Raw genomic sequence first — 18,365 nt, forward strand, 5'->3', positions numbered from 1 at the left:
GGATTAGGATGATATGAGGTAGGTATATAGAGGTCATACAGTGGACATTAGGAGGATATCAGAGGAGCAGAGTATGAGGCAGGATTAGGATGATATGAGGTAGGTATATAGAGGTCATACAGTGGACATTAGGAGGATATCAGGGGTGCAGAGTATGGGGCAGGATTAGGATGATATGAGGTAGGTATATAGAGGTCATACAGTGGACATTAGGAGGATATCAGGGGTGCAGAGTATGAGGCAGGATTAGGATGATATGAGGTAGGTATATAGAGGTTATACAGTGGACATTAGGAGGATATCAGAGGAGCAGAGTATGGGGCAGGATTAGGATGATATGAGGTAGGTATATAGAGGTCATACAGTGGACATTAGGAGGATATCAGGGGTGCAGAGTATGAGGCAGGATTAGGATGATATGAGGTAGGTATATAGAGGTTATACAGTGGGCATTAGGAGGATATCAGGGGAGCAGAGTATGAGGCAGGATTAGGATGATATGAGGTAGGTATATAGAGGTCATACAGTGGACATTAGGAGGATATCAGAGGAGCAGAGTATGAGGCAGGATTAGGATGATATGAGGTAGGTATATAGAGGTCATACAGTGGACATTAGGAGGATATCAGGGGTGCAGAGTATGAGGCAGGATTAGGACGATATGAGGTAGGTATATAGAGGTTATACAGTGGACATTAGGAGGATATCAGGGGAGCAGAGTATGGGGCAGGATTAGGATGATATGAGGTAGGTATATAGAGGTTATACAGTGGACATTAGGAGGATATCGGGGAGCAGAGTATGAGGCAGGATTAGGATGATATGAGGTAGGTATATAGAGGTTATACAGTGGGCATTAGGAGGATATCAGAGGAGCAGAGTATGAGGCAGGATTAGGATGATATGAGGTAGGTATATAGAGGTTATACAGTGGACATTAGGAGGATATCGGGGAGCAGAGTATGAGGCAGGATTAGGATGATATGAGGTAGGTATATAGAGGTTATACAGTGGACATTAGGAGGATATCAGAGGAGCAGAGTATGAGGCAGGATTAGGATGATATGAGGTATATAGAGGTTATACAGTGGGCATTAGGAGGATATCAGGGGTGCAGAGTATGAGGTAGGATTAGGATGATATGAGGTAGGTATATAGAGGTTATACAGTGGACATTAGGAGGATATCAGAGGAGCAGAGTATGAGGCAGGATTAGGATGATATGAGGTAGGTATAGAGGTTATACAGTGGGCATTAGGAGGATATCAGGGGTGCAGAGTATGAGGCAGGATTAGGACGATATGAGGTAGGTATACAGAGGTTATACAGAGGATATCTGGAGACTTTTATGAGGTTTTCAAGTGTGACACTGTAGTGGCTACTATTAGTATGTGAAAAGGAAAGAATGATGGGTATTAAGGCATTTATGAGGTGAGAGCTTTCTAGTTTCACAGCCGCATAATGCTCACCTAACAAAGCCATAATCCGGGCATATATATTACATATTATCTATGTTATATGTTTATCATTATATTACATTAAATATCTATGTACTCACCTCCTATCTCCTGTCTGCTCTCACCCGGAGAATGTAACACACCCAACTTCCGGCTTGTGTGGTCAAACCGACTTCCTGTCTTTGCGTTCCACTGCATTCACTTCCTGTTCCTGCGTTCCAGCATACTTCCAACTTCTGGTCTGTGCGTTCCACAGACGCTACATCCGGTCTATGCGGTCCTTCGATACTACTTCAGGTTTCTGCTGAGTGTAGGAGGAAGCAGAGAGGAGACATTGCAGTGTCTGGCAGCTGGTAATGATATTATTATAATACAGGGAGAGCAGACTGGTGTCATGTAATTATAATACAGGGGAGCAGACTGGTGTCATGTAATTATAATACAGGGGAGCAGACTGGTGTCATGTAATTATAATACAGGGGAGCAGACTGGTGTCATGTAATTATAATACAGGGGAGCAGACTGGTGTCATGTAATTATAATACAGGGGGAGCAGACTGGTGTCATGTAATTATAATACAGGGGGAGCAGACTGGTGTCATGTAATTATACTACAGGGGGAGCAGACTGGTGTCATGTAATTATAATACAGGGGAGCAGACTGGTGTCATGTAATTATAATACAGGGGAGCAGACTGGTGTCATGTAATTATAATACAGGGAGCAGACTGGTGTCATGTAATTATAATACAGGGGGAGCAGACCGGTGTCATGTAATTATAATACAGGGGAGCAGACTCTGGTGTCATGTAATTATAATACGGGGGAGCAGACTGGTGTCATGTAATTATAATACAGGGGGAGCAGACTGGTGTCATGTAATTATAATACGGGGGAGCAGACCGGTGTCATGTAATTATAATACAGGGGGAGCAGACCGGTGTCATGTAATTATAATACAGGGGGAGCAGACCGGTGTCATGTAATTATAATACAGGGGGAGCAGACCGGTGTCATGTAATTATAATACAGGGGGAGCAGACCGGTGTCATGTAATTATAATACAGGGGAGCAGACCGGTGTCATGTAATTATAATACAGGGGAGCAGACTCTGGTGTCATGTAATTATAATACAGGGGGAGCAGACTGGTGTCATGTAATTATAATACAGGGGGAGCAGACTGGTGTCATGTAATTATAATACAGGGGGAGCGGACTGCTGTCATGTAATTATAATACAGGGGGAGCGGACCGGTGTCATGTAATTATAATATAGGGGGAGCAGACCGGTGTCATGTAATTATAATACAGGGGAGCAGACTCTGGTGTCATGTAATTATAATACGGGGGAGCAGACTGGTGTCATGTAATTATAATACGGGGGAGCAGACCGGTGTCATGTAATTATAATACAGGGGGAGCAGACCGGTGTCATGTAATTATAATACAGGGGGAGCAGACCGGTGTCATGTAATTATAATACAGGGGGAGCAGACCGGTGTCATGTAATTATAATACAGGGGGAGCAGACCGGTGTCATGTAATTATAATACAGGGGAGCAGACTCTGGTGTCATGTAATTATAATACAGGTGGAGAAGACTGGTGTCATGTAATTATAATACAGGGGAGCAGACTGGCGTCATGTAATTATAATACAGGGGAGCAGACTCTGGTGTCATGTAATTATAATACAGGTGGAGAAGACTGGTGTCATGTAATTATAATACAGGGGAGCAGACTCTGGTGTCATGTAATTATAATACAGGTGGAGAAGACTGGTGTCATGTAATTATAATACAGAGGAGCAGACTGGTGTCATGTAATTATAATACAGGGGAGCAGACTCTGGTGTCATGTAATTATAATACAGGGAGCAGACCGGTGTCATGTAATTATAATACAGGGGGAGCAGACCCGTGTCATGTAATTATAATACGGGGGAGCAGACCGGTGTCATGTAATTATAATACAGGGGGAGCAGACCCGTGTCATGTAATTATAATACGGGGGAGCAGACTGGTGTCATGTAATTATAATACAGGGGGTGCAGACCCGTGTCATGTAATTATAATACAGGGGGAGCCGACTGGTGTATTATTCTTCTTCTCCGCTAGGAAACAGAGTACCCTGCTGATTTTGTTTGTGGTTGTAATTTATACCTTTTTTAACCCCCCCCCAAAAACAAAACAAAAAGGGATCCCTAATGTTGATTTAACCTAGCAGTCTTAATTCCATTGAAAAACGTGCGTTTTTGCAGTGACGGAAAACGTGAGGCAGATCAAGTAATTTGGTTTGGATTTTTGGATCCGGGAAGAAAAAGTTACCTTCGGGGTCCAAATTTTGTGGTGATTCCTTAATAAACACCCGCGATACTTCAAATAAACTGGATAAAGAAGCTGTGATTAATAATTTATTTAATACATTGAAAAAAATCAATATTTAATCAACTAATTGTCAGACAGTTGAGATATTTGGCAGAAACAGTTATTTTGACATCCTCTCTTAACTAAAAAAAAAATCAAACAAACCTGAGATGGGTGGTGGACACCCCTGGTTGAACTGACATGGAATGACCCAGTGCTCAATTGGTATCCTCATAATGCCCATTTCACAGCTCCCTGATGCTCACCTTGCAGCATCATAATGTTCTCCCTATGCAGCTTATAGCCACATTATTTTCATTTCCTAGCCCCTCATCAGTCAGTCCTCAATGTCGCTGCTCTGTCTCTGCTGTCGCTCTCTGCCAGTCATTACACTGGCTCCTCCTACAGAATTAGTTTTAAACTCCTTATCCTCACCTACGTAGCCCCCACCATTACATCTCCAAATTTATCTCTACTCACACCCCTTCCCGACCCCTCTGCTCTGCCAACGACCGCCGCCTTACTACCACACTGACTAACTCTTCTCACTCCTGCCTCCAGGACTTTGCTTGGACTGCTCCCCAGCTGTGGAATAATGCCCTACACCCTATCAGACTAGTCTCTAACTCCCCATGCTTCAAGCGTGGTTATCAGACCTCTTCTAACTCCTTTGCCTCTACTATCACCTCTTGTCCCCACTCAGTACCACCGTGTGACTGGATCACTTATAAATAACTTATGGTATAAAATTAGTTAAAGTAAATAGCGCAGGGCGCTTATTTATATAATTGCCAATGCACTTATTTTTGATATTGTGTATATTTTGAAATAGGAGATCGTTATTTCTGAGACCAGGGTAGAATTTATTTTTTTTCTGTTTTAACCTATCTGATACAATAAGCATTTGTTTAGAAAGCCTATGTATCTCTGTGTAAGGAAATGTCTTGTTTGGGGTTTTCAACTTTTCTTGGGGATTTTTTTTCTTTGGAGGAAATGTGTATTCTGTAACTGTTGGAAGAAAGCACTCATGTTAATCTAATGCTAATTAGACCTTTTGATGTGTGAGGGTCATAGGAAGATGTAATTAGACTTGCTGTCAGATGTCAACTGTGTCTAAATTAAGATGCAGGATATCACAGCAAGGTTTTAAGATATCACAGATAAACATAAATATTGTTGGCTTTGCAATGCATGAAATCTATGTTTTGGTAAACAGGTTACATCCTGTTTCTAAAAATAGCCTGTAAGGTTGTGTCGAAAATAGTATAAAAAGGGAGCCCTTGTAAACTTAATTGTATCATTCTGATGTTCTGACCTAACCACTGATACTTTTATTCAGTGGAACTGTCCTTGAGCGAAATAAACATCACTCTCTGCTTCAAGACCCTGCTTGACAACTTCTTCAATATTGCTGTAATCCTGTGACCTACAGATTAGACCCTAAATCTAATCCGTCCACCGGCTGTTTCTGAGGTTTGGACTCAGCTCCTAGTACCACTGCTAAGCCCGCTACCCTGCAGCACTGGTCAGTGTGATGTCAGGGGTACCAGCCCAAGTGTACTAGCAGAGGAGTACACTAGCCATGACAGTTACCCAGAAGGAACGTGGTTCTGGGCGCCATAAAGGAGCCCAGTGGTGGCAGCAGGTTCCTCCTACTCCGGCAGGAGGGCCGTATTCGGAATAACGAAAGGGGACGGTGGCAAAGGAAGCCCAGCCGGTTCCCAACAACAACAGACAGGGTGGCATAGGCAGTCCATCCTGCCACACACCCTATTTGGTTCTTCCCCTTCTCTTCAGGTCTTATGAGCATGGCCCTCTTTTCTCGTATTCTCATTGTATTTTTGTGTCACCCTCTGTACCTCTAAACCTGTTTTCTTGAGCCCAGGCTGACTTCACATTGGACATTACCATCACTCTCACTTGACTTGTTTTATCAGGTTATCTGTGTAAGCTGTTAACCAGTAGATGTCTGGTCTTTGTATTATTATGTTTAGTCTAATAATGTATTATGTAATGTACTATGGATTGTTGCCCATTGTGTACTGTACACTACTGTAAATTTCATGTATGTGTATGTTTACAGCTTGTGCTATATTCTTAGGATTAATAAATGTTTGAATTGAAAGTGAAGAGAAGAGCTTACATTACAAATACATCCCCTACTGGTGACTGTTTCCTATAACACCTGTCTAGTAGAGTGTATATAACGCTTCACTCTCCTGCTCTCACCCTCACTAGGTAAGAGGAGACTAAGGGAAAGCAGTTTTGATGCCACCTAGATACACAAATGATCCAATAACCACATATGAACAATGTATTCAGTCACTGGGTATCTGTTACAGATGGATCCAGTATCAGAAATATCCCAGAGAGATGTCCCCGTCCCTCTTCATTCACAGTATCCCACAGGAGTATTAGGTGTATGGAATTTAGGGGCCCATCAAATACCAAATTACATTTCACTATATGTTCTTTAGAACAACACACTGATATTCATTTGTTTAATCTCAATTAATGAAATCAGACATTATTAAAGTGGTTTTTAATTATTCTTGAATTATTTAGGGTGAAGATCCGACTAATATTAAGGTAGGTGTTCTAGAGAAAGAAGAAGAGATGTATGTGAGGGGTGATCAGCAGTGTAAGGAGGAGGAAATCCCTACAGATATCAGCACAGGTGAGTAATACACACTTATTACAGAACAGAGTCACATATTCTCCTTGTTCAGTCACTACAACAATCTCGTATTCTGATGAGGAACCCTCTTATCAGACTTCCGCTCTCCCTCTCAAATCATTTGTGTCCTACCAGCCCAGAGATCTGACCAGTCTCCTCCCCACACTCTCTGGTGATTCTCATACATCAGTACAATGGACGTTGTCATAGTGATTCCATCACTGATCAATGGAATAAGACCACATGTGACATTACCCATGATCCTCCCTGTGCACTAATAGTTATACTATTTGTAAATGTGGTATACAGTAATGATTACATTTTCTTCAGTTTATTTAAAGCAAGCTGTTTATAGCATTACAATGTCCTATCTTATTACATGTAAAATTATGCATGTTGTGGTTATGTGATAGGATGTGAGCTGTGAGATCACAAGATGTTTGAGTTAATACATGCAGCATATTTAACAGGATATTTTCAGATCATGGGCAAAGCTACTAAGTGAAACCAAATCTTATTACCCAGAAGAACCGTCCTGCTCAGGAGGATATTTGTGATCTGAACCAGACAGGGCTGACCGTTATCTCACTCCATCTTTATCTTGGTTGTTGCCGTGTCTTTATAGCACTACACATGATGACAAGAATATTATATCTTACACCGAGAACCCCAAACAATGATGAAATTTGATATTCTGTGATGGTACAAAAGTGCGTCACGCTCTTAAAACCTAGTGGGCAAAGTTTTGACTTAAAAAACTTCTATATATAAATGGAATTACCCCGTGGTTTATTCTACTATTGCAATGGTTTAGCTTCAAGCTTTTTACATTACTCACCGACTTCTCCAGTTTCCTATGTGTCTTCCTCCTTTTACTACATTTGGTCCAGGCAGTCAGTGAGGTACTTGGGAACACAGACATCATGTGACCTATCCCAACTTTACACTGAAATTTATCTACTTATACTGAGGCAGATCTTACACATCATCTGCCCACAGTCACCTGGTAGGTTCCCTTCTACTTATTTCCTATTTTTGTGATCAAGTGAAGAATTTTCTGTCCTTTCTTCTAAACAAGAAAATGTTTCCCATCCTCAGACTCATTGTGAGCTCTATGTATGGGATCAGACCCTCCTCTGTGGGATGTTTTGGGATTTGTGCAGCTGTTACTGAATTGTGTTAAGCAGTGGGAACACGTTATTACTGGAGACTTACTCAGATAAACACAAACGGTTTCCCTTTGCTTTGTGTCACTGCTGGATATGTGGAGATTCTAGAAATACATTGTTCTATATCATTTGGGAAAGTCCTAAAATCAAACAATATTACTAGATGTTTATCCACTTATTTACAGATATAGAGTCATTCCTGCTTTCCCTATCAAGTTATAGGTTGTGTAGGTTAATGTACGAACATCATTTGATAATCACTTAAAAATACAACATATTCAGTCACTGTGTGTTTCCTACAGATGGATCCAGTAACAGAACTTCCCCAGAGAGATGTCCCCGTCCTCTTTATTCACAGGATTGTACAGAGGAAAATCACAGGGTCCCACAGAAGTGTCAGGTAGATGGACTGTAGATTCTCTCCATATACCATAATATCAAAGTGACATTTCTCTATATGATCTGTAGAGAAGCTGTGTGTGTCTTTTACACTGATATTATTCTGTCTAATCTTGATTAATGAAATCAGATATTATTAAAGTGTTATTCTATTGGTTATTTAGGGTGAAGATCTGACTAATATTAAGGTAGAAGTTATAGAGGGAGAAGAAGAGATGTATGTGAGGGGTGATCAGCAGTGTAAGGAGGAGGAAATCCCTACAGATATCAGCACAGGTGAGTAATAAACACTTATTACAGAATAGTCACATATTCTAGTGTTCAATCACTACAACAATCTCTTATTCTACACCCTCCTCTGTCAGTACAAAGTAATGAGGGAAATCATTGTGGGCTATGATATCTGACCAGTCTCCTCCTCACACTCTCTGGTGATTCTCATACATCAGTACAAGGGACGTCTGTAATAGTCGGTGCAACTAGGTTGTGCTGTTAGTGGCTTTGAGGATGGACCCCGGTGGCTGGTGACCACTCTGACAACAACTGTGTTTAAATGATGAAAACTTAATTTTATTGCTCAAAAGTGTTTTCAGCAGACATAGGATAAGTTTCTGGAATAGGATGATAGTCATAGGCCACACTGACTGTACTGTCTCTAATTTAACATAGGAAACCGGCATCACAATCCAACTCCCAGCATACAATTGTGTCTGATGCGGAGCTGTGAGCAGAACAGGTTGCTAAGGGTTAATTGGTTGTGATCAGGGTCACAGCCGTAGGTCTGGTACATAGAGTAATGTAAGTCTGGTCAGGAACAATCCTCAGGATCAAAGCCAGGATGTCAGGGTACAGGATTGAGTTCAAGATGTTTGTCAGCAAATCGGGGGTTAATGCACATGATTCAGTATGCAAAAGTATTGGAAAGCAACTGGTTTCGTTGTCAGAGGTTAGTGAAAGGTTTTGGTACACGGTGAAGCAAGTGAGACATAACATGATACTGGTGCAGACACAGTAATCTGCCCTGTAGTGTCAGAGTCGAATAATTGGATGAAGTCATTCTAAATTAATAAATATTGATTTACAATAGTTTTCTATGTGGGTGCGATTAGTACGCTATGTCATACCAGGATTAATTACGCAATCGCACAGGTAAAAAAAGCAAATACACTTACATTCACACCTACGTTTCTAAATAGTTCAGATTCAACCCCCTTTTTTTTTTTTGAATTATTAATAAATAGAGATTATTTACACAAAGATAAACCTACATTAAAAGTATATATGGTTCAGGTCCTAAGAAATGTATGGTGTTTGGTCTTATATTAATCCACATTTTACCAACAGGAATCTGGTATCATTGGAGAAGCGATTGCACATAGCGATTGCTAGTTATGATTAGTATAAGATTAATTCTCATAAATTCTCTGCTAATGGGTTAGGTTAAACCATATTTTTGGCAGGAAGACGCATATGCAGCTGTTAGAGTGAGTTGCCCCCAATTTTGGAGAAGGATCGTTTGAACTGACCTATGACCAGCATTTTACTGGAACATCATAAACCCTGAACCAATGAAGAACTCTTTTAGTTATCTTTGAGTACATTGTGACATCATCACTATTTTTTTGTCAACTCAAACTGCATAAAAAGCCGCTGGACAGTATCACTCACTCTTTGACCACAGACTTCAGGATTGAATGATGACTGTTACTGGATTCAGTGCACAAGCGTAATGTATCGGTTATACTTTCCTGTATTTTGTTACACTTTAATATATTTTGCTATTAAATCTCTTGTGCATTGGAACCACATTAATCGCTTCAGACAATCTTTACTGGTGACGATAGAAACGGACATTACAGCATTACAGTGGCCATGTTAATATAGCGGCTGAGGCTTGCTGGGCACTAGTGATGACTCACACCCATATCAATAAAAGTACCTTCATTCTGTATTGTTTAATATGCACAGCTGATTGCTCAGCGGCTCTGGCTACCACCGACGCCCCCACCCACCCCCTTCCTGCACCACAGCCTGTATGCCAGCACAGACAAAGCATGCAATTTATATTTGGCAGACAACTGTTTGTAGTTCCCAGCTTTTAAATCATAAGTCATTTTGGGCTGCTGGTCATTGATTCAATCACTGTGACATTATCCATGATCCTCCCTTTGCACTACCATATGTGACATTACCCATTATCTTCACTGTATGTATTTGCTTCTCAATATGTGTATATTAACATTGCAATAACATTGTCACACATACAGCATTATAATCACACACTCATCATTGTACCATAGCTCCCCTCCAATCTCTGTGCTTGGATTCTCTCTGCTGTCTGTGTCCTGTTCCATTCTCTTTTTTTTTTGTAAGGTCACATGAGCAATAGTTTACAACTTACTGTGAATACACAGATTGTAATTAACAGATAAAGTCTACAACCAGCGTAGAAAATAGAATTCAGCATGTCAACCATATATTTATAAATACAAAGAAAGAATGAACAAGAGTTTTCAGTACAGAAGGAAGAGACAAAGAATTGGGAAAGAAAGAAAAACTTATAGAGGGAGAGGCGAAAAGTGGCTAGATCCAATATGAGGGGTGAAAAATTCGATGGAGGGGAAAGAAATGATGATACTTAGTTATATGAAGGGTGAGCGAACCTGGAAAAAGGAAAGCCACAAGTCCCAAACCTTGGTGAAGGCTCGAGGAGTTGCGGATCATACTAGTTGGGCAGCATGGTGGCTAAGTGGTTAGCACATCTGCCTCACAGCACTGGGGTCATGAGTTCAATTCCCGACCATGGCTTTCTCTGTGTGGAGTTTGTATGTTCTCCCCATGTTTGCGTGGGTTTCCTCCGGGTGCTCCTTTTTCCTCCCACAATCCAAAAAAATATACTAGTAGGTTAATTGGCTGCTATCAAATTGAACCTAGTGTCTCTGTCTGTCTGTATGTTAGGGAATTTAAACTGAAAGCTCCAATGGGGCAGGGACTGATGTGAATGAGTTCTCTGTACAGCTCTGCGGAATTTGTGACGCTATATAAATGGTGATTATGATGATGATACTCCCATCTGCTGGGACTGACAAACTCTGGTAACTATGATCTGCAAGGAGGGGGAGATTGCTGCCACCAGTCTGCTGCGATTTGGCAAGTAGCCGACAAGAGAATGTGTCTAATTAGTTTATTCTGATGACGGTTTGCTGAGGGAGCCTCCAGAGAAAGAAGAAAGAATTTGGGTTCCAAGGGAATGTCCACCTGAAGAATTGATTGGTTCAATTGTTTGATCTCAATCCAGAAACTTATCAGATTTGGGCATGTCCATCGAATATGAAGGAATATGCTTCATGGGAGCACCCTCTCTGCACCGATTAGAGGAGTTCTACGAGGAGGATTCTACGAGTCGTGAAGGCACATAGTACCATCGGTATAGCACCTTATAAATATTCTCCTTAACACAGATAGAACTGGAGGCAGCATTTTCATGGATCTCAGACCATTGCTCATCTAGTAACACCTCTTTAAGGTCCCGTTCCCAGGCTCCTTTGTGGGGGTCCAGAAGGCCCATGGTAGAGGGAGCAAGCTCATAGTACAATGTGGAGATGAGACCTTTTGTTGAAGATTGACGTAAACAGATGGCGTAGTTGAAAAAACTGGTAGAAGTGTCTTGAGGGGATATGGAAGCGAGCTTGGATATCAGAAAATTGGGGAAAAGTCGTGGAAGACATTTGATGATTGAGATATCTGATTCCCTGCCAGTGTCATGGATAAAATGAAGTCCCGGGGAAAAATCTGAGGAATTAATGGTATGACAGGTGAAGTATGAGGTGAAAGGCCATATTTTTGAGAGAAGTCCCAAATGGAAAGGGAGTATAAAATGACTGGATGGAGTAAAGAACGTTTAGGACAACAAGACCTTAAGAGCCAAAGGAGAGAAGAGAGTGAGAGCAGTCCCAAACCCTCAGCCTCGAATTTAGACCATACTCTGGAATCTGTCGAACCACACCATAGAACACATTGAGCGAGTTGGGCGGAGAGATAGTATCAGTGGAGTACAGAACAAAAAATGAGTAATACTATGATTTCAGAGGCTCCAGACATAGCAATTATAGTGAAATTGAAGCAGAACAGTAGGTAGAGAGACAGAAGGGAAGATGGCCCTGCTCATAAGAGCTTACATCCTAAAGTGAGGGCAAACAGACAATTTGCACAAAGAGAGTCAGAGGAGGGGAACAAGCGCAGGAGATGCGAGGTGATGAGTGCGAGCATGGAGAGAGGGTTAAGTGGAGAACTGGTAGGCTTTGAGGAAGAGATGAGTTTTGAGTGCCTGTTTTGAAGGAGCACAGATTAGGGCAGTGGTTCCCAACTTTCTCAGTTCGAGGCACCCTTAGTGTCACCATAATTTTTCCAAGGCACCCCATAGCAAAAATAATTACCAGGTAGTCCTGTTTTTTAAGTAGTTGGGTCTAAATGACGTAAGATGTATTTAGACCCCTTCACCATCACATTGTGCCCCTTCATCATATCACTGCGCCTGTTCAGCATATCACTCTGTATCCCCTTCGCCATCTCACACCCTGTGTCTCCCTCTTCGCCGTCTCACACCCTGTGTCCCCCTCTTCGCCGTCTCACACCCTGTGTCCCCCTCTTCGCCGTCTCACACCCTGTGTCATCCTCTTCGCCGTCTCACACCCTGTGTCATCCTCTTCGCCGTCTCCCACCCTGTGTCCCCCTGTTCGCCGTCTCCCACCCTGTGTCCCCCTGTTCGCCGTCTCCCACCCTGTGTCCCCCTGTTCGCCGTCTCCCACCCTGTGTCCCCCTGTTCGCCGTCTCCCACCCTGTGTCCCCCTGTTCGCCGTCTCCCACCCTGTGTCCCCCTGTTCGCCGTCTCCCACCCTGTGTCCCCCTGTTCGCCGTCTCGCACCCTGTGTCCCCCTGTTCGCCGTCTCACACCCTGTGTCCCCCTCTTCGCCGTCTCACACCCTGTGTCCCTCCTCGCTCAGCGTCTCTCTCTCTCTCTCTGACCCCCTTCACTTTCCGTTCCTTTACCTACCTTCTTTCTTCATGTTCCGCTGTCTTCTGTGCTGATGTCCTCTCTGCTGCTGCTCCTCACTGACACTGTCGGACGCGATGACGTCACGCCCGGCAGTCAGTGAGAACAGCGAGGAGGAGGATCCAGCGCTGTATGGGTAATTTTTTTTTTTATTATTTTTTTGGGAGGGCGATCGCAGCATCCCTGTGACAGCGCCCCGGCACCCCCCAGGGAGCTGCGGCGCACACTTTGGGAACCACTGGATTAGGGGACAATCAGATGGAGCGTGGGAGGTCAATCCAGTGCAAGTGGGCAGCTCGGGAGAAGTCTTGGATTCTGGAATGGGATGACCTGATCAGAGTGGAGGAGAGGCGACGGTCATTGGCAGGGAAAGGGACGGAGAGGAGATTGGAGATATAAGAGGCCGTAGAGGGGGAGAGGGCCTTGTAGGTGAGGGAAAGAAGTTTAAAGAGGATTCTGTAGGGGAAAGGGAGCCAGTGTAAGGCAAAGCAGAGAAGGGAAGCATAAGAGGATTGGCGAGAAAGGAAGTTAAGTCTCGCAGCATTGAGTATAGAACAAAGGTGGGTGAGGTGGGAGTGTAGGAGGCCAGTGCAAAGAAGGTTGCAGTAATCTAGTCGGGAAATGATGAGTGCATGGACCATGGATTTGGGTACATCATGAGATAGGAAGAGCCAGATGCGGGTGATGTTGCGTAGTTGGAAGCAACAGGATTAGGCAAGGGATTGAATGTGGGGGGCAATAGAGAGGGAGGAGTCAAGGGTGACATCCTTGTTTGGGTTATATTTTAAGACCATGTTTTATCTGTTCCACAGAAGAATCACATTTGTTGTTTATATATTTATAATTGTAATAAAGTTTTTAGTTTGGAAATTGAAATTTAACAACTAAGCGTCAATTAAGGTCACTAATACTATTCCATTTTGCCCCTTAATGCAAAAATAGATTTCTAAATCCATATATTTATTTTTTTTTCCAGCATATGGACACAAAAGCAGGAAGACCTTGGAGGGATATCTCATTTTGTCTCCAGAATTTAAAATAGAAGATAACAACATCACACGCGATTCTCCAGCAGAAAATACAATTACCTTAAATATAAATCCAGTACTTCATAGTGCAGATATATCATCTGATCCCTCTGATCATAAGAAATGTTCTGATAATATGGTTATTGCATTACATAGTACAACTCATACAGGTGACGCAATATTTTCCTGTTCTGAATGTGGTAAATGTTTTACACGGAAATATGGTCTTTTTCAACATCAGAAAATTCACGCAGGTGAGAAACCATTTAAGTGTTCTGAGTGTGGGAAATGTTTTACACAGAAATCATACCTTTTTCAACATCATATGACTCACACGGGTGAGAAACCTTTTCCGTGCTCTGAATGTGGGAAGTGTTTTACACAGAGAAATGGTCTTATTAAACATCAGAAAATTCACACAGGTGAGAGACCATTTATGTGTTCGGAGTGTGGGAAATGTTTTACACGTAAATTTTATCTTCTTCAACATCAGATAACGCACACAGGAGAGAAACCGTTTCCATGTTCTGAGTGTGGGAAATGTTTTAAATATAAATCTGGTCTTATTAAACATGAGAAAATTCACACAGTTGAGAAACCATTTACGTGTTCTGAGTGTGGGAAATGTTTTACACAGAATTCAAATCTTTTTCAACATCAGAAAATTCACACGGGTGAGAAACCATTTACTTGTTCTGAGTGTGGGAAATGTTTTACCCAAAAATCATATCTTCTTCAACATGTGAAAATTCACACAGGTGAGAAACCATTTACGTGTTCTGAGTGTGGGAAATGTTTTACACACAAATTAAATCTTCTTCGACATCAAATAACTCACACAGGTGAGAAACCGTTTCCATGTTCTGAGTGTGGGAAATGTTTTACACAGAAATCTGGTCTTATTAAACATCAGAAAATTCACATAGGTGAGAAACCATTTACTTGTTCTGAGTGTGGGAAATGTTTTACAGAGAAATCATGTCTTCATCAACATCAGAAAATTCACACAGGTGAGAAACCGTTTCTATGTTCTGAGTGTGGGAAATGTTTTACACAGAAATCTGGTCTTCTTAAACACCAGAAAAGTCACACAGGTGAGAAACCGTTTCCATGTTCTGAGTGTGGGAAACGTTTTGCACATAAATCTGATCTTTTCAAACATTGGAAAATTCACACTGGTGAGAAACCGTTTCCATGTTCTGAGTGTGCGAAGTGTTTTATATATAAATCAGGTCTCCTAAAACATCAGAGCACTCACATAGGTGAGAAACTATTACTGTGAGCTGATAGACATATATCAAGCATAAGAAGGGACGTACTATCACACCAATTGTTGGGAGTTAACTTGTCCTCAGTCACACATCCCGAGTTAATACTCTTTCATTAGCTGTGGGGTGCAATCATTAACTTAATATCATTAAAAGAGAAAATAAGTTTGTTTAGAAGTGGTGCACTGAAAGCTTCCTTATTTAAATGGCTAGTTATTTGCATTGTCTTATGATTTTTTTTTTTTTTTAAAAAACTAACTTTTATTATTGTTAAAATTAGAATCATAAAAGACAGTGAAATGTAAAGAAAAAAATAAGTAAGTGATTAAACAAAATGTGCATTTAAAATTGCTGGACACACTTCAATTGCCTCTTGAATAAATTGAAGATTTTATACTCAAATGATAGAAATATATATTCAAGATCCTGAAATTAAATTTTTCCCGTAGGGATAAATAACTCCCTTTTGTACAGTTATAATCTCTGTAGATGAAGTCTTGCTGTAGTCCTCAATATCTTGACATTACATGGCTGAATAGTTACTATGTTGCTGCTCAGTACTAGTTTTATAGTTTGTGGCTAATAGTAGTCCCTCTATTGGATCGCTGCCCAGGAGTGCTCTATTGTATAACATGCATATACTCTCTCATGCATACTGAAACCTTTCCCTGAAAATAACAGAGACCTGTACCATCTTATTTCTAGATGTGATGGGGTGAGTAGCTAACTGCCTCCTGAGTTTGCCGATCTAGCTGGGAGTGGGGAAACGCTAATGCGGCAAACAATCTAGTGCGTACAGCTCACTGCCTATCATCTAAAATGTTCTATGCTAGCTCCGGACTAGTGGGGACTAGTCTGTGTGAATAACGAGAACCTCATTCTCTATTGACAATGAAGAAATGTAGCCAGGAAAACACCAACGTGCGTCTCACTGACAATTCGCTTTGTCTAGCCAAAGACCTAGATAAAGCTAATTGTCAATGGAACGCCCACAGACTAACTTGTTTTCTCCTCTTCTAATATCTTATAGACATATGAAAGCTTCAGTCAGACAATAATTATCATCCACAGACATAGGTGAAATGTCTTTTAGGAATAGGAATATATTGCTCATTTTATTGCGGTTTACTTTTTCATTAGATATTGGCATCTCTCTACATAGTAATAACAGACCACATTATTATTATATAGTGTCCTAAGTATTATATATTTCCGACAGTGGTCAGGAGGTATAATGTTGGACTTACATTATGTTTTGTCATATTCTGTGATTGAAAAGGAGACGGTTCATATAATTAGGTCACGGAGGAGGGTTCCCTGCAGTGATCCTTTAATTGCAATAGATGTTTAATTAAGGAGATGTTGGTTTTTTGTCCACAGATACAACCCATATGGAGACTCTTTGGCAGAGTACAGATTAATAAGACAAAAAATGCATCATACACGACACATCACTTAGATTGTAAGCTCCATTAGGCAGGGTCATCTTTACCTTCTCTTTCATGTCATTGTATGTTATGTGTATCACAATCCCCTCATTGCACAGTGCTGAGTAATATGTTGGTGTTTTATACAAAAAATAATGATCATTGTAAATGTATGATGGCTCCTCTGAAAATTAACAGAGGATGCTGCTATCTTGTGGGCTGGAACAACCTCCATGAGAATACATACTAGTGATTCTATAGGAACCACTGATGTCGCTGAGATACTTCATGAATCAATTGCTGTATTCTAAAGAATTCCCACAAAATGTCTGTCTGCTCTGTATGTCAGTGACAACTCTTTAATTGATATAAATATTTGTAACTCCTTAACATTAGAATATGTTTAGAGTTCTATAATTGATGCTCTCTCTATACAAGTTATTGCTAGATATTGTTTTATAATGACTCATATTGTATACAGTAGTTTGCACAGTGACTAATGGAATATGTTTTTGTTTGACTTTATATCTATACTTTTTTTTATTTTTTATATAGTGAATAAGTAGATGAAATAACAGTCCAGTTCATATATGGACACAACCTACACTTATGTGGTCAGTACACAAATAAGGTAATAAAAGCAATAATTACCAACCAAGTTGATTTCTTGTTTTTCTTAAGATTATGTAAAAATGGTAGGAAGCAGCTGATAAAGGAATAGCCAGTATGGAAGGGAGGGTGATTGTGTGTGTAAGGGAAGCTCCCATGTCAGTTGATTTACTATTCCTTTTAGTGGTCTGCTATCAGGTTCCTATATTGTTTTGTTTCCTGGAATTCCATATTGTCATGTATACTGGCTATCTGGTTTAAAAGTGGAAAATAATTGATTATCCGATCCGGTTGCTTACATTTAATAAACCAGTTTAAAATTGAATTGCGTAGCGCTGCTAATGTTAACCTAGCGTTTCATTACTGAGCACTATAAACATTGCAGGAAACTGAAGGTGTTATACTATTTTAACAATGAGATCAGCTCACAATTATACATAAATTATGACAATGTTATACGATGGTTCAAAAAAGAAGTTAATTAAAATATGCATTAAGTTCTGTCTCTCGGCGGATGGAATGGTGTCTGCTTTGGTCCCTCAGGCAATGTTGACATCTGGATCTTTGGTCAATTAATTAGACGTAAATTTTAAATAGAAATATTACAATTAGTGAAGTCATAGTTTGTCTTCAATTAATAAGGATTTCACACCAGATATGATAGTGACATTTCCAAAAACTCTATGGGGTAAACGTATGACAGTGCGATTTCTGCAAGTCGCCGGAAATCGGCAAATTTGCAGGTAAATTTATAGCAGCAATGGCTTGTAAAGGCAAACTTGGTCTCCCCTAATCATTGTAAACAATGCAGTGAACTTTAATGCTTGTGGGTGTCATAGGCAAACCGAGAGGGGGTTTCCTTGTGCCTGGAAACCCCCTCCAAGCCTGGGGCACTGTATACTTGAGGTGGCT

At 41.0% G+C, this 18,365-nt stretch overlaps 1 protein-coding gene across 1 annotated transcript; it reads left to right on the forward strand.

Annotated features, from left to right (window-relative positions):
• Positions 1-1,724: 1,724 nt before the first annotated feature.
• On the forward strand, positions 1,725-17,498 carry LOC142159879 (uncharacterized). Its single transcript, XM_075214728.1, has 5 exons — positions 1,725-1,810; positions 6,389-6,500; positions 7,972-8,069; positions 8,233-8,344; positions 14,098-17,498. The coding sequence occupies exons 2-5, from the start codon at positions 6,440-6,442 to the stop codon at positions 15,429-15,431; spliced, it is 1,605 nt and encodes a 534-aa protein (XP_075070829.1). The 5' UTR covers positions 1,725-1,810; positions 6,389-6,439; the 3' UTR covers positions 15,432-17,498.
• The last annotated feature ends 867 nt before the right edge of the window (positions 17,499-18,365 follow it).

Source organism: Mixophyes fleayi, chromosome 6 (genome assembly GCF_038048845.1).
Source record: "Mixophyes fleayi isolate aMixFle1 chromosome 6, aMixFle1.hap1, whole genome shotgun sequence".
Taxonomy (NCBI): domain Eukaryota; kingdom Metazoa; phylum Chordata; class Amphibia; order Anura; family Limnodynastidae; genus Mixophyes; species Mixophyes fleayi.

Coding starts and splice junctions, on each gene's coding strand:
- LOC142159879 (XM_075214728.1), top strand. CDS start 6,440: ATGTATGTGAGGGGTGATCAGCAGTGTAAGGAGGAGGAAATCCCTACA. Junction 8,070..8,232: donor GGGTCCCACAGAAGTGTCAG/GTAGATGGACTG, acceptor TTGGTTATTTAG/GGTGAAGATCTGACTAATAT. Junction 8,345..14,097: donor CCCTACAGATATCAGCACAG/GTGAGTAATAAA, acceptor TTTTTTTTCCAG/CATATGGACACAAAAGCAGG.